General features: G+C 47.7%; 1 protein-coding gene across 8 annotated transcripts in view; it reads left to right on the plus strand.

Moving 5' to 3' along the window:
* The window catches only part of dnah14 (dynein axonemal heavy chain 14), a 362,578-nt gene that overhangs the window by 160,264 nt on the left and 187,651 nt on the right, over positions 1-14,663 (plus strand). For all 8 annotated transcript variants that reach the window (XM_062972594.1, XM_062972581.1, XM_062972591.1 and 5 more), the window contains 2 exons: positions 8,800-8,874; positions 11,013-11,100. In XM_062972594.1, coding sequence (XP_062828664.1) covers positions 8,800-8,874; positions 11,013-11,100 — 163 coding nt within the window. The remainder of the gene's footprint in view (positions 1-8,799; positions 8,875-11,012; positions 11,101-14,663) is intronic.

Consider the following 14,663-nt stretch of genomic DNA (forward strand, 5'->3'; position numbering starts at 1 on the left):
TGTAATTTCTCTCTGGGGCTCTCAGTTGACGGGAGTAAAAAGCACAAGGGTGAAGATGATCTCCCACTGGTTGCAAGAGTACAGCCCCAATTGCTACATCGGAGGCGTCAGCCTGCACAACAAAAGGGGTTTTAGGATCTGGGTGCTGAAGGATTGGCTGGGACGTGAATAATTTCTTTAGTTGCTGGAACCCTTTCTCTGCTTGCTCCGTCCAGCGGAAAGGCTGTTTCCCACGGATGCAGCTGGTGATTGGATCAGACCAGCGGGCAAAGTCTGGAATGAACTTGCGGTAATAGTTCGCGAACCCCAAGAAACACTGCACCTCTTTCTTGTTGGTTGGCGCCCGCCATTCCAGTACTGCTGAAACCTTTGCCGGGTCCATGGAGAGCCCTAGTGGCGAGACACGGTATCCCAGGAAATCTACCTCTTGTAGGGCAAAATGGCATTTTTCCAGCTTGGCATAAAGTCCATGATCCCGCAATCGTTGTAACACCATTCTGACGTGGTTCTCATGTTCTGATTGTGATCTAGAAAACACCAAAAAATCGTCCAAGTAGATGATCAAGAACCGATCTAGATAATCCTGAAAGATATCATTGACAAAATGCTGGAACGTTGCGGGAGCTCCACATAAACCGAAATTCATGACCAGGGACTCGAATAATCCGAATTTAGTCTGGAAGGCGGTTTTCCACTCGTCCCCCTCCCTGATGCGAACTAGATTATAAGCCCCCCGAAGATCCAGCTTGGTGTAAACCTTGGCCCCTCGAAGCCGGTCTAATAGGTCCGAGATCAAAGGCAGGGGATAGCGGTTCCGCTTAGTGATATTGTCCAATTCCCTATAGTCCACCACCAAGCGTAGGTCCCCTGACTTCTTTTTCACAAACATCACTGGGGAAGCGGCTGGGGATTGAGAGGGTCTGATGAACCCCTTGCGGAGGTTTGACTCTATGAACTCCCTGAGAGCTTCTTGCTCTGGTTCAGTCAGGGAGTAGAGGTGTCCTCGCGGGATCGGGGCCCCCTCCACCAAGTCAATGGCACAATCATAAGGCCTATGCGGGGGCAGTTTCTCGGCTTCCTTCTCATTGAAAACATCCCAAAAGTCTTAGTATTTCTTGGGCAAGGTGATGATGGATTCAGCGTCTGTGGCATGGCAGACCTTGGCTACAAGACAATGGTTTTGGCAATATTTAGAAGCAAACTGCAGTTCTCTGTTGGTCCAAGAGATGCTGGGGTCGTGGAGTGTCAGCCATGGGATCCCTAGAATCACAGGGAAATGAGGAACCTCGGTAACAAAGAAGGAAATCTCTTCCATATGTTCCCTTATCCACATTCTGGTGGGTTCAGTCCATTGGCTTACTGGACCTCTCTTTAGGGGGCAGCCATCTATGGCTTGCACCACCCGGTGATATCGTGATATTGTAATCCCAGAGAGTCGGCATACTCTCTATCAATGAAATTGTTTGTTGCTCCTGAGTCTATCATGGCATGGATCATGACGGGTCCTTTTTTCGCTGACCACAAGGTGACCACTAGGAGAAATAGGACCCCGGTTGGCGGCTCTTGAGTGGGGTTTCTGACCGGGTTGGCGAGCCTCTCTACACCCGGTCGTTGGCTTCCCCCGCCGGCTTTGCGCCAGCCGCCTCGGCCGTCTCCGACTCCACGGAGGACGCCGCCGCCAAACGAGCGGCGGGCTTTCTTTTGGCTGGGCACTCTCTGGCAAAGTGGCCCCCGTCTCCGCAGTACCAACAGAGGTTTAAACGTTGGCGGCGGGCCTTCTCGGCAACGTCTAACCTGGGGCGCACATAGCCCAATTGCATTGGCACCTCCCCGCTTTCTCTGGGGTATGGGGCTGGTGGCGGGGGTCTCCATACTGGACGTGGTTGGACGCCGGCGGGAGCGGGAGGTTTTGCCCCAGCTCTCCCACTCTGGCCTCGGAGCCATTGTTTTCTGTTGGCAAGCATGACTTCGGCTCGTAAACATTGGTCAATAAGTCTTTCAAGAGAGTTCGGAGGATCCACCTTGGAGATTTCTTCCAACATCTCGATATTGAGACCCTCCCGAAACTGTCCTCTGAGGGCTATGTCATTCCAACCGGTGCTTTGAGCCAGCACTCGGAACTCGGCTATGTACTGGGACAAGGGCCTGTCCCCTTGAGAAAGGCGCCGGAGTTTGTGGCCGGCCGCCTCTAAATTGTCCTCGATCCCCCAAGTCGCCTTAAGGTGATTCAGGAAGTTTTGCGCGGAACTTAGGTGTGGGGAGGCTTCATCGAACAGCGCCGTGGCCCAATTGGCCGCTGGGCCGTCTAGGAGACTGTAAATCCACGCCACCTTGATGTCTTCTTGAGGAAACTCGGCCTGACGGGCTTCTAGGTATGCCTGGCATTGTCGACGGAAAACATGAACCTTGGAAGCTTCTCCAGAAAACTTGGTTGGCAACGCCAGAGCAGGGAGACGGGTTCCGCGTTCCTTCAAGCCCCGTATTTCTCCCTCCTGCGTATGGAGCATATCACGGATTCTGTCCACTTCATCCTTGGCGATGGTGTAGCTGAGTGGTTGGTCTCCCGGTCCGGCTCCGGTAGACATTCTGGCCTAGGTTAATTGGTGCTTAAGGTGGCGGAGTCAAACTGTCAGGACCCAGGCTGCAGAGCACCAATAACCATACACAGAGGCCAGAATCTATCTAATATCTTTATTGTGGGAATATATAAAGTTAATAAAAACAAGTGTAGAAAATAGTCCAGAAGTAGACCTTCCAGGAAAGGTCAAAATTAGTCCAAAGAAACAATGTCCAATATGAAATATTAAGGTCCAAAGTTGTAATCCAGTAACCGAAACACTCACTTTGCCAAGCAAAGTGAGGGGAGATGACAAGGTCCTATAGTCCATGAAACTTAAGCAAGGCTAGGAAGTAAACTTGATTCTTGGAACACTAGGCTTAATTCAAGGCAACAAGAAACGAGGAGCAAGAACAGGATCCGTGGTAAATTCGTGGCGAGGTCCGGAAAGCAAGGCAAGGTCCGTGGAGCAAGGCAAGGTCCTGGGAAGCAAGGCAAGGCTGGAAACGGGAGCAAAGGGCTTGAACGCGGGAGTAGCGTAGTCCACACACAACCTACTTCCGAAGCTGACGAATTGACTCCGCAAGATCCCTACGTGGGCAAAACACCTAAATAGGGTCTCGTTTTCCCGCCAAAGAACAATTCTCTGGGGAACCAGAACCGAAAGCCATCCTCTGTGTCCAGATGCATGACTCCCTAAAGTTTCCCATGGGAAGCAGGCTTAATCAGCTGAATGCCTGGCAGCAATCCTAGCGCTCCTGCGAGACGCCTCCTGAGCGCCTTTCTGTTGTTTATAATAATCACGGCGAGAAAATGGGGGAGATTTCGGCTCAAGGCTTGTTTGGCAGACTTCTGGAAGGCAAATCTCCTGCAGGTGCAAGGGCTCCAATTCTGGCTGAAACGGTGGGAAACCTAAGTTTTCCTCTTCATCTGTCACTACAGTGCTAGGAACGGGACTACATGGCCCATGAGTCATCACAGGGACCAAGCAAGAAATTGTTTGCATCCCCCCCCCCATTCTTCTCTCATCTGACAATCAGGAGGAGGAGGAAGTCCCTTCCAATCAGGGTCTTCCTCAGGAGGCCTTTCCGTCACCAACAACACCCGCCTCCCCTTGCCCCATTAGCAGCACACCAACGTCCCTGGGCGTTGGAGCAATGGGAAGGCCGAAATCTTTGCTTTGGGACATTTCAGTGTCCATGCCCAGCTTGCCACTTTGGCAGTTTGCAGGCACTGCGGTGCCCACATCAGCAGACGAAAAGACAGGAGGCATCTGGCCACCTCGGGGTTGAGGTCCCACATGAAGAGGCATCATCCAACAATTTCAGTGGGGGGAGAAGCCGCCAGCCCTTTAGCAGCAGCCTAAGCACTCCCCCTTCGCCTTCTGTCGAGGGCGGGGGACAGACACAGGCCACTTTGGAGGTTTGGGGCCATCCCGTTGACAGATAGAGAACGGGGGAAACGCCGCCCACCCCCCAGCAGATCACCCAGTATGTGGGAGAGATGATGGCTCTTGACCACCAGCTCTTCTGCATGGTGGAGCAAGAAACCTTTGTTCGCTTGATGCAATTCCTGTGCCCCTGGTACAAAATCCCATCTCGCTACACTTTTTCTCAAACCATGATACCCGGCTTGCACGAGGGCTGCAAGGAATGCATCACCAAGATGTTGCGGAGCGCTATGGGAGGCCACATCCATTTCACTTCCGACATTTGGTCGAGTTTAGGAGGAGGCCATTCCTACCTCTCTCTGATGGTACATTGGTGGGAGAAAGAAGGAAGCCTGGAGACAGCCCATAGCTGGGCCCTCCTCGGGTCATAGATAAGGACCACAAAGGTAAAACCATCTGCAGGTACCTAGAAACCATGATGGGGGAGTGGATGTGGTGCAGGCCAGAGGCCATGAAGAGGGGGTTTGTGGTGACCGGCACCAGCAAAAATATGATCAGAGCAGTGGAAAATGCCGGATTTACCAACGTCACCTGCATTGCCCACTTGTTCCACATCACCATCAAAGATGGTTTCAAGAGCACAGAGGAACAGCACACCAACACCGTCCACATCAGCCTGTTGATAGAGCGCTGCCACAAGATCGCAAGCCACTTCCAACGGAGTACCAAGACAGCCCAAGAGCTGCATGAGAGGCAGAACTTGGAAGGGCTCCCACAGCACAAGCTGCTGCAGGATGTCTCAACCTGGTGGAATTCCACCTACAAAATGCTGGTATGCATGGTGGAGCAGCAGAAGGTGGTCCACAGCATCTCCCTTACCTTGGTTGCGCCAATAAGCAAGCTGGTGCCAACAAACAAGAGTGGAACACCATCTCCCAGCTGGTTGATGTGCTGAGGCCCTTTAAAGATGCCACCGAGACCCTTTCTGCCTTGAGAGCCCTTCTCAGCCAGGGGGTTCCTCTGGTCTTGGGGCTGAAGAGGCACCTGGATATGTTCGGGGGCGGGCGAACACCCCATGTGCGATCCACGGCTAAAGTACACCATCTGCCCCAAAGACTTTCCAGCATGGAAGGCGCAGCTTGTAACCCTGGTGAAGGAGGCGTTTGCCATGAGGGTGTGGGATACGGGCCCTGTCTCCACACTGCCACAGATGCCCATCACCCCCGGCACAAGCGGCAGTGCCAAGTCCGACAGCCTGGAGGTGCCAGCTGAAGGGTTGCGGAGGGCTCCGGGGCAGCAGCAGCAACAACAACAACAACAACAAGGGAACACTTTCTTTGAGGAGACGGTGGCCATACTGGCACAGCCAGAAGATACATCTTTGTTGGCCACAGTACAGAAAATCGAATCGGCCCAGTGTTCGGTCAACTGTTACTTCGAGGAGCCACCAGAGCTTATCTCCTGCGATCCGTTGGCCTACTGAGCTTCCCAGGACCACATGTGGTCGGATCTATCGCATGTCACCCGCCAGTTTCTCAGCTGCCCTCCCACCAGCGTGCAGAGCAAAAGGGTCTTCAGCATTGCGGGAGATGTTGTCACCCCCCACTGTAGCTTGCTGGATCCCATTTCGGTTGAGAAACTGCTCTTCTTGAAGGCCAACCTACCAGTTTTGAATTTTCCAGAGATGGATTTCGACAGCAACATCTCCTAGATCAAGAGGCAACCATTCCTCTCTGCAGCTCTTTTTTTCTGTTATGCTTGTTTCCAGGGCAGATGGATCCGTTCTCCAATTTTTCCAAGCAGGTCATACTGTCGTTCTCCAATATTTTCCAAGCAGCTCATACTGCCATTCTCCAATTTTTCAAGGCAGATTTTCTGTCACCAATGTTTCCAAGGTGTACCAATCGTACATCGGAACAGCTGCCACTATCTCCCCTTGTCTTACATGTCCTTGGGAGCCTATAGTAACATAATAGTAAAAGCCACTGTCTTCTTTTCTATTAAACAACCACGATACCTGCATGTTGACCACAATGCTTTCCTGTAAATAAGATTTCATCCTCCGTTTTCGAAGAAGTCTGTTGTGTGGTCATTCAATATCAATGCCGTCACCAATGTCAGAGAAAGAGGTGTCATGGAGAAATGACGTGTCCTTCCTTACAGAACTGGAATGTTTTGGGTGTGTTTTTCACCAAAGTACTTTTGCAGCGGCCAACCGGCCACATACCACAGACAAGGGGAAGTTGGTGGGTGAAGAAACAGCCACTGCTCACATGAAGTAGTGTAGGGTTGTAAAGTCAAGCCACATGTCTCGTGCTGATGCTGAGCTAGGTCGGGAGTACATCTTGCTATTGCGGAAGGGGTTGCTGATGCGATGCTGCTTTGCGTTTGTGTTTCCAAGTGTCTTGGAAATGAGGTATTTCTCCTTAAAGACCGGAGAGAAAGCCATCCTGAACCCAGTGTGGTTCAGGGACAACAAGTTTCCTGCATCCCCGGTCATAATGATGAAGAAACAGCCAGCCACAGCTCATGTAAAATTATAGAGCACTGTGGGCGGGGTTCTAGTGCTGGTAAGTCTCAGCCTTGTAAGATTCCTTCCTGCGGTGGGGCGGGATGCCTGCCTTTTTGCCTGGCAATAGAGCTTCTTGGTTTTGGTGAAGCAGCACGGTGAACTTGCACTGTGGCCAGGTTCCTTCCTGCACTTGGTCAGGATGTTTTCCTTTTGGGCTGGTGGTGACAGCTTGGAGTTGCATCGTGCCTTCGATGGGTTTCTGAAATGTTCATAGAATGCTTGGGGAAGATTCCCTTCTGGGTTGTTGCGGGATGCCTGCCTTTTTGGCTGGCGGTGACAGGTTGGAGTTGCATCGCGGGCCAAACTGTACGGCTGGAGAGCAGTGCACACTTCAGTTAGTTGCTCCCTCAATGCAGCCTTCAGTTATCTGGTCCTTCCTGAAGGGTTGCTGGCTCAGCCAGGTCTTTTGGGAGTGGGGGCCGGCCAACAGTGGCCAGCCGAGGGAACCCCCCTGCCCCGCCATCCTTCCACTGTGGCCACTAGGTTCCTTCCTGCACTGGGTCGGGATGCCTGCCTTTTTGGCTGGAGGTGATAGGACGGTGCGGCACCACGGACCGAACACTTATGTTGCACTGGTCATTCCTGAAGGTTTGCTTTTTGTTTTGTTTTGGTTTGGTTTGTGTTGGTTTGATTTGGTTTTGGTGGGCCTGCCAGTGCCTAGTGGATTATAGGATGGTTGGGCAATAGCACAGACTGGAGTTATCTGGTCCTTGCAAAAGGATTGCAGGTTGGATTTCTTTAGGTTTGGTTCAATTTGGGCTGCCTAATGCCTATGGTTGTGCAACAGTACACTGCAGACTGGAGTAATCTTTCCCTGCCCTGCGATCCTTCTGCAGGGGCAAGATTCCATAATGCAAGAAGGTTTGAGGTTGAGCTCCCTCCTGGGGTGAGGTGGGGTGGGGTGGGGTGCCATGCCAACCTTCCACTGCCAGCCCAAAGGTCAGACTCCCACTCCGTGATCCTTCCGCAGGGCAGGATTCGCTCCTGGGGTGGGGCGGGGTGCCAGCCCAATCTTTCACCGCCGGCCCAAAGATCAGACTCCTGCCCCGCAATCCTTCCTCAGGGGCAGGATTTGCTCCTGGGGGCCCGGAGGAGTGGAGCCCAGCCAACAGTGGCCGGCAGAGGAAACCCCACACCCCGCGATCCTTCTGCAGGGGCAAGATTTGCTCCTGGGGTGGGGTGGTGTGCCACGCCAACCTGTCACCGCTGGCCCAAAATGAGAGTCCCGCTCCACGATCCTTCCACAGGGCAGGATTTTCTTCTGGGGGGCCAGAGGAGTGGAAGCCGGCCAACAATTGCCAGCAGAGTGGAAGTCAGCTAACAGTGGCTGGCAGAGGAAACCCCACACCCCGCAATCACTCCGCAGGGGCAGGATTGCTTTCTTGGGTGGGGCAAGGTGGGGCAGGGTGGAGGAGCTGTAGAAGTGTGGGCCAGCCAACAGTGGCCGGCCGATGGAACCCCCGGCCCTGCTATATCCTGGGGGAAGATTCCCTTCTGGGGTGGAGTGGGATGCCTGCCTTTTTGGCTGGCGGTGACAGGTCGGTGTGGACACACTTGTGTTGTGCAACAGTGCAGCCTTCAGCCGTTTATCTGGACCTTTCAAAATGGTTGCTTCTGGCTTAACCAGAACTTCCAGCAGGATGGGCCAACCAACAGTGGCCAGCCGAGGGAATCCCCGGTCCCGCTATACCCTGGGGAAGATTCCCTCCTGGGGTACAGCCTTTTAGGCTGTAGACTCATATAATCCAGTTTGAATCAGATAATCTGGATTATCTACTTTGAATCTGGATAATATGGCAGTGTAGATCAATCTGAAGTAATACAGCTCCATTTCCATGTTTATCAGAAATATTTAGAGTTCTAGTAGATTACACATTATTATTTATATTTATATTGCTAGCATATATATATATATATATATAGAGAGAGAGAGAGAGAGAGAGAGAGAGCTTTATTTTATTGCTTTTGAGTATATAGATAATATAAGGCATAGTTTACTGAGTAGAACCAATTTATAAATTAGTATATTTTTGGCACTGTAAAAAGAGAACTGATTTTTTTATTTATTGGCTGCCAGAAACACCAGTAAAATTATCTGAGGATCAATTCTATAAATCCACAGAGCTAAGGGATTAGGCCAGGTCCATAAAGCCAAGGTAATATGGATTTGCACTGAGTTTAAACCGAATGTTGGGGCTGTATTATTGCTTCTAAAATAAATACATAAGATATATATATATATTTGCCTGTAATGTACAGAATTTTCAAATGCTGTTTCAGGAGTATTCGTATTAGAGGTCCTGCTGAACAGTGGCTAGGAAATGTTGAGAGTACTATGTATGATATGGTGCAAAAGTAAGTTTATTTATTTATTTATTTACTATATTTATATCCCGCCTTTCTCAACCCCTGAGGGGACTCAGAGTGGCTTACAAATGGCACTACATAGTGCCTACAGCATAAAACATGAGAAAATTACTTACATAAGCATACATAAAACATATTTAACTATATTACAGCAAATATATATACAGCAAATATATTTTTCTGTAATATTTAAATATATTACAGCAAAAGACCCACTAATTTTTATCCTTTTGTATTATCCTTAACAGGTTTAAAATGGGATTAGTATAATACTGCTTTACTTAGTTGTAACAGTGTTATTCTTATGATGACTGAAGGAACAATCCACAACTAATGAGTAATTCTCTCCCATCGGTGGGTTGAGGCTCTTTTTCTGTCATCAGTTTTAATGTTCCTTTTTGTCATCCAGTCAGAATTACCTTACTGTCTCCCCTTTCTGTATTTACACTATTTTCTTCACTAGTTAGGTTAGGATTAAAACAGACACACAATCCAGATTATCTGCTTTGAAATGGATTATATGAGTCTACACTGCAATATCCAGTTCAAAACTGATAATCTGGATTTTATATGACAGTATAGAAGGGACCTTAGTTGCCCTCCTCTGGACACATTCCAGTACATCAACTAATGAACGATCAGTTCGACTCCAGCCAGCTCAGTTTATAAATCTTTCACAGCAAGGGGATTCTTCTTACACTGACTATTCATCACATTTACTAAATTCCACTGAGTGTTACACTTAAAAACCAGGAAGCCACTGTTCCCATCACATTAGTTTGGCTTCAAGTGTAGGATAGAGCATTATTTTTGTATTTTAAGCATGAGGGACGGCATTCTTTTAAAATGTTTCAGGAGGTGAAGGGGAAGTGGATTTTGAGGGAATGATCTGGATGAACGGCCAGTTCTCTAATGTGATGGCATTTGTTGTCCCAAGTTTAAAATGAAACATTTCTCCAATTTGTGGGAGAGGAAAATTGTGGGACTAGCCAAAAGTACCCTTGTTAGGGAACGCATTACCTTTTGCTTACTGAGTTTTTACTTTGCCAGAACAATTTGTTTTTGTTTTATTTTTTTAATAGCCTTTCTGGGTCCTTTCCTTTCTTTCCCTTCCCTTCCTTTACCTTCCTACCATGATATGTCTGTGCCTTGTATTGCATGGGAAAGCTGAGAGAGAAGGATTATTATCATTTTTATTATTATGCCATGTCTTCATACTGTGCAATCCTGGGAGTTATAGTTTCCCAAGGTTCATAACCTTCTCTGTGTGCATTTACACTATGGAATGAATGCTCTTGGACCCCACTTTAAATGCCATGACTCCATGCGATGGAGTCCTCCTGTGAGTTATAGTTTTCCAAGGTCCATACTTTTCCTTTGGTGCATTCACAGTATGGAATAAATGCCCTTGCACCCCACTTTACATGCCATGACTCCATGCGATGGAGTCCTCCTGGGAGTTATAATTTCCCAATGTCAATACCCTCTTCTTGCTGCATTGACACTATGGAATGAATGCAGCTGTATCTTACCTTAAATTCCATAGCTCCATACTATGCAGTCCTGGGAGTTATAGTTTTCCAAGATTCACATCCTTCTCTGTGGAACAACAGAGAGAGAGAGAGAGAGAGAGAGAGAGAGAGAGAGAGAGAGAATTGCCACTTTTCCTCCCTCCCTCCCTGCTTCCTTGCTTCCGTAACAGCTGACATTTCAAAGAGAACAGGTCCCGTCCCGTCCCCCCCACAAAGAACAGGGAGGGTGGTTGGTGGTGCCTAGTGAATGATGGCAAATGTAGTAAAAGAATGCGGAGTGCCACTGATACATTTAACAGTGTGATGGAGGTAGGGAAATCATCGGTTTCATTCCAACACTGAGTCAGACTGAGCTCTGCACTTCATAGCCTCAAATGTAATGAAATGGCCTATCTTTTCCTTCACATTTGGCTTCTTTGCCTAATGTGGATATTCAGGTCTCAGCTACCCTTTCTCTACCCAAAGACAAAGTATTATTGCAAATAACAGCTATAGTCTTTAAAGTGTAACAAGACTCTTCTTTGCTTTTAGTAATGAACACCTTGCATAATTTTATTCTCCTTATGCAATTTACTTTATATAATTTATTTTAAGATTTATAACAGTTGGAATGGCAGAATGGGATCAAATGGAATTTAAAGAATGGTTTTTCACGCATCCAGGACAGGTGATACTACTTGTGGTAAGCAACTCATTGAAGTACATTAAACAGTTATGATAATACTACTTAATTGAACATATACAAATAACTCCAAATATAAAACTTGTCCTTGTGTTTTGAAGTAATAAATGTATATAATCAGATTGAATGAGACATTTACAAAGTTTACTGATTGTTCTCTCTAATGCAAGGGTGGAATCATGTAGCATTTGAGTTGTCCCAGCATCTCTTATCTTTGCCCATGCTGACTAGGGACCCTTCTACACTGCCATATAACATACAGGTTATCTGGGTTGTTGTATGTCTTTCGGGCTGTGTGGCCATGTTCCAGAAGTATTCTCTCCTGACGTTTCGCCCACATCTATGGCAGGCATCCTCAGAGGTTGTGAGGTATGGATAAACTAAGTAAGGAAAGGAAAGAATATATATCTGTGGAGAGTCCAGGGTGTGGCAAGAGTCCTTTGTCACTGGGAGCCAGCATTAATGTTTCAGTTAATCACCCTAATTAACATTGGAAATGTTTTGTCTCTTGCCTGGGGGCATCCTTTGTTCAGTCAAGCCCTCAGAGTTTTGGTTCCCATCTACTGTTTTGATTTTGGAGTTTTGTAATACTGGTAGCCAGATTTTGTTCATTTTCATGGTTTCTTCCTTTCTGTTGAAATTGTCCACATGCTTGTGGATTTCGATGGCTTCTCTGTGTAGTCTGACATGATAGTTGTTGGAATGGTCCAGCATTTTTGTGTTCTCAAATAATATCCTGTGTCCAGGCTGGTTCATCAAATGCTCTGCTATGGCTGATTTCTCTGGTTGAATTAGTCTGCAGTGCCTTTCATGTTCTTTGACTCTTGTTTGGGCGCTGAGTTTGGTGGTCCCTATGTAGACTTGTCCACAGCTGCATGGTATCCGGTAGACTCCTGCAGAAGAGAGAGGATCCCTCTTGTCCTTCGCTGACCGTAGCATTTGTTGGAACTTAAATCCCATAATTTCCATCAGAGTCATCTTGAACCTGAATCCCATAATCCCCATCAGAGTCACTCTGAGGCTCCAGCTGAGTCACAACAGCTAATATGAAAAATTGCTTGTAGAAAAGTAACTATCCCAGTTGCCACTGAACTACAGCAATATTGGTAATCTTCAAGTTGGCCATCAGAGTATGGCACTGGTATGATATCCTGGTGTACTAGAGAGTCCAGTCTGCTTGAAGTTTGGAGAAGCAATAGGGTCCCACCATTTGCATTCAGTAATCCCGCCATTTTCCCATCACCTCTGATTTTGTTCCCCATTTCATGCCTTCCAATTTTTGTTTCTTTCACCATTTTCATCTTCCTTTAATGCTGTGTGTTTCTCTTACTCTAAGTTGATTCTTTGTTTTACTTTTGAACTCCTGTTTTAAAAACATATCACTTGTAGGAGGGAGGCAGCTTCCATAAATTTAACAGATTATATTAGCATTAGTTGAGAGTAAAACGCTAATATGCTTCCATCATCTGACAATGCAGTTTAGTAGGTAGATTCTTTGGTGGACTGTTCTTCAGTAAGGTCTTGTGATCCACATGTGTGCCTATCCATTGACTATTTTTGTTCTGTGTTTCAAAATATACCATCTATACTCGAATATAAGCCAAGTTTTTCAGCCCAAAAAAAAGGGCTGAAAAAACCTCCCTCAGCTTATATTGGCGTCAAGGGGCAGAGGAGCCTGGAGGCGAGGCTCTGAAGCCAGCTGGCCTTCACCTCCATGGAGCGGACTGGAGAAGGAGGATGAGTGGTGGCGGTAAAGGAGCCTGCAGGCGAGACTCCAATGCTGCCGCCGCAGCTGTTGCCACTGCTCCTTTTCCTAAGCTGGCTGGCCATGGAGGACAAGGAAGGGGACGATGAGTGGTGGCAGTGGCAGCAGAACCAGAGCCCCCAGGAGGAGGAAGAAGAGGAAGAGGGGGTGAGGAAGGCTGGATGGCAGCCAAGAAGAGGAAGACTGCTGCTGCTGCTTCTCCTGAGGTGCTGCTTCTGCTGGCTCCTGGCGGCGGGTGGACGGGGGAGGGACTTTAGAAGCCCATCCACCATCCTTCTCTTCCTCCTCTTCTTCCGAAGAAAGACAACGCTTAGCCTGCATTGCAGGTAGCAGCATGGCTGCAGGCTGAGTGTTGTCCTTCTACTGGTGTCCAGATTTTGTTCATTTTCATGGTTTCCCCCTTTCAGTTGAAATTGTCCACATGTTTGTGGATTTCAGTGGTTTCTCTGTGTAAACTGACATAGTGGTTATTAGAGTGGTCCAGCATTTCTGTGTTCTCTCAGCACCCAAACACGAATTAAGAAACATGAAAGGCACTGCAGACTAACTCAACCAGAGAAGTAAGCCATTGCAAAGCACTTGATACCTTGAACCTGGACACAGCATATTATTTGAGAACACAGAAATGCTGGACCACTTTAACAACCACTATATATAAACCCCACTTGCCTAGTTTCCAACAGATCTCACAACCTTTGAGTATGGGTGATAAATCAGGAGAGAATGCTTCTGGAACATGGCCATACAGCCGAGAAAACTCACAGCAACTCAGTGATTCCATCCATGAAAGCCTTTGACAACACAGAGAGTTCCACTGCTGAATAACTCTCACAGTTTGGAAGATCGTCCAAATGTTCAGGTGGACTCTCCTGTCATATAGTTTGAAGCCACTGTTCTGCATCCTAGTCTCCAGGGCAGCAGAAAACAAGCTTGCTCCCTCCATCCTATGACTACCCCTCACATATTTATACATGGCTATTATGTCTCAGCCTTCTCTTCTACAGACTAAAGATGCCCAGCTCTTTAAGCCACCCCTCATAGGGCTTGTTCTCCAGACCCTTAATCATTTTAGTTGCCCTCCTCTGGACACTTTCCATCTTGTCAACAGCTTCCTTCAACTGCGGTGCCCAGAATTGGACACAGTATTCTAGGTGTGGTCTGACCAAGGCAGTATAGAGGGGTAGCACAACTTCCCTGGATCTAGACACTATACTCCTATTGATGCAGGCCAAAATCCCATTGGCTTTTTAGCTGCTGCATCACATTGTAGGCTTATGTTTAACTTGTTGTCCATGAGGACTCCAAGGTCTTTTTCGCGCACACTGATTGCTGTGCCCAATAGTAGAAAAAAAGAGAGGCAGAAACCATTTTTATTTTTGAAATTTACCAGTAGCTGCTGCCTTTCCCATCCTTGGCTTTTTTGTGGCAAAATGAGTAGCCTCTGCTTATATTCGGGTCGACTTATACTCGAGTATATACAGTACTTCTATTTATTTATTTATTTATTTATTTATTTACAGCATTTATATTCCGCCCTTCTAACCCCGGAGGGGACTCACATTACACATATAGGCAAACATTCAATGCCTTTTAACATAGGACAAAGACAAACAAACATAGGCTCCGAGTGGGCCTCGAACTCATGACCTCCTGGTCAGAGTGATTCATTGCAGTTAATTGCAGCTGGCTTGCTCTCCCGCCTGCGCCACAGCCCGGGCCTCTATGCCTTACTGCTTTCTCTAGAAAACAAGGAGACTAAAGTGTTACAAATGTCTGTTCTTGAAAAAGATTGTAGCTC

The sequence above is a fragment of the Anolis carolinensis genome, chromosome 1, assembly GCF_035594765.1.
Source record: "Anolis carolinensis isolate JA03-04 chromosome 1, rAnoCar3.1.pri, whole genome shotgun sequence".
In the NCBI taxonomy this organism is placed as follows: domain Eukaryota; kingdom Metazoa; phylum Chordata; class Lepidosauria; order Squamata; family Dactyloidae; genus Anolis; species Anolis carolinensis.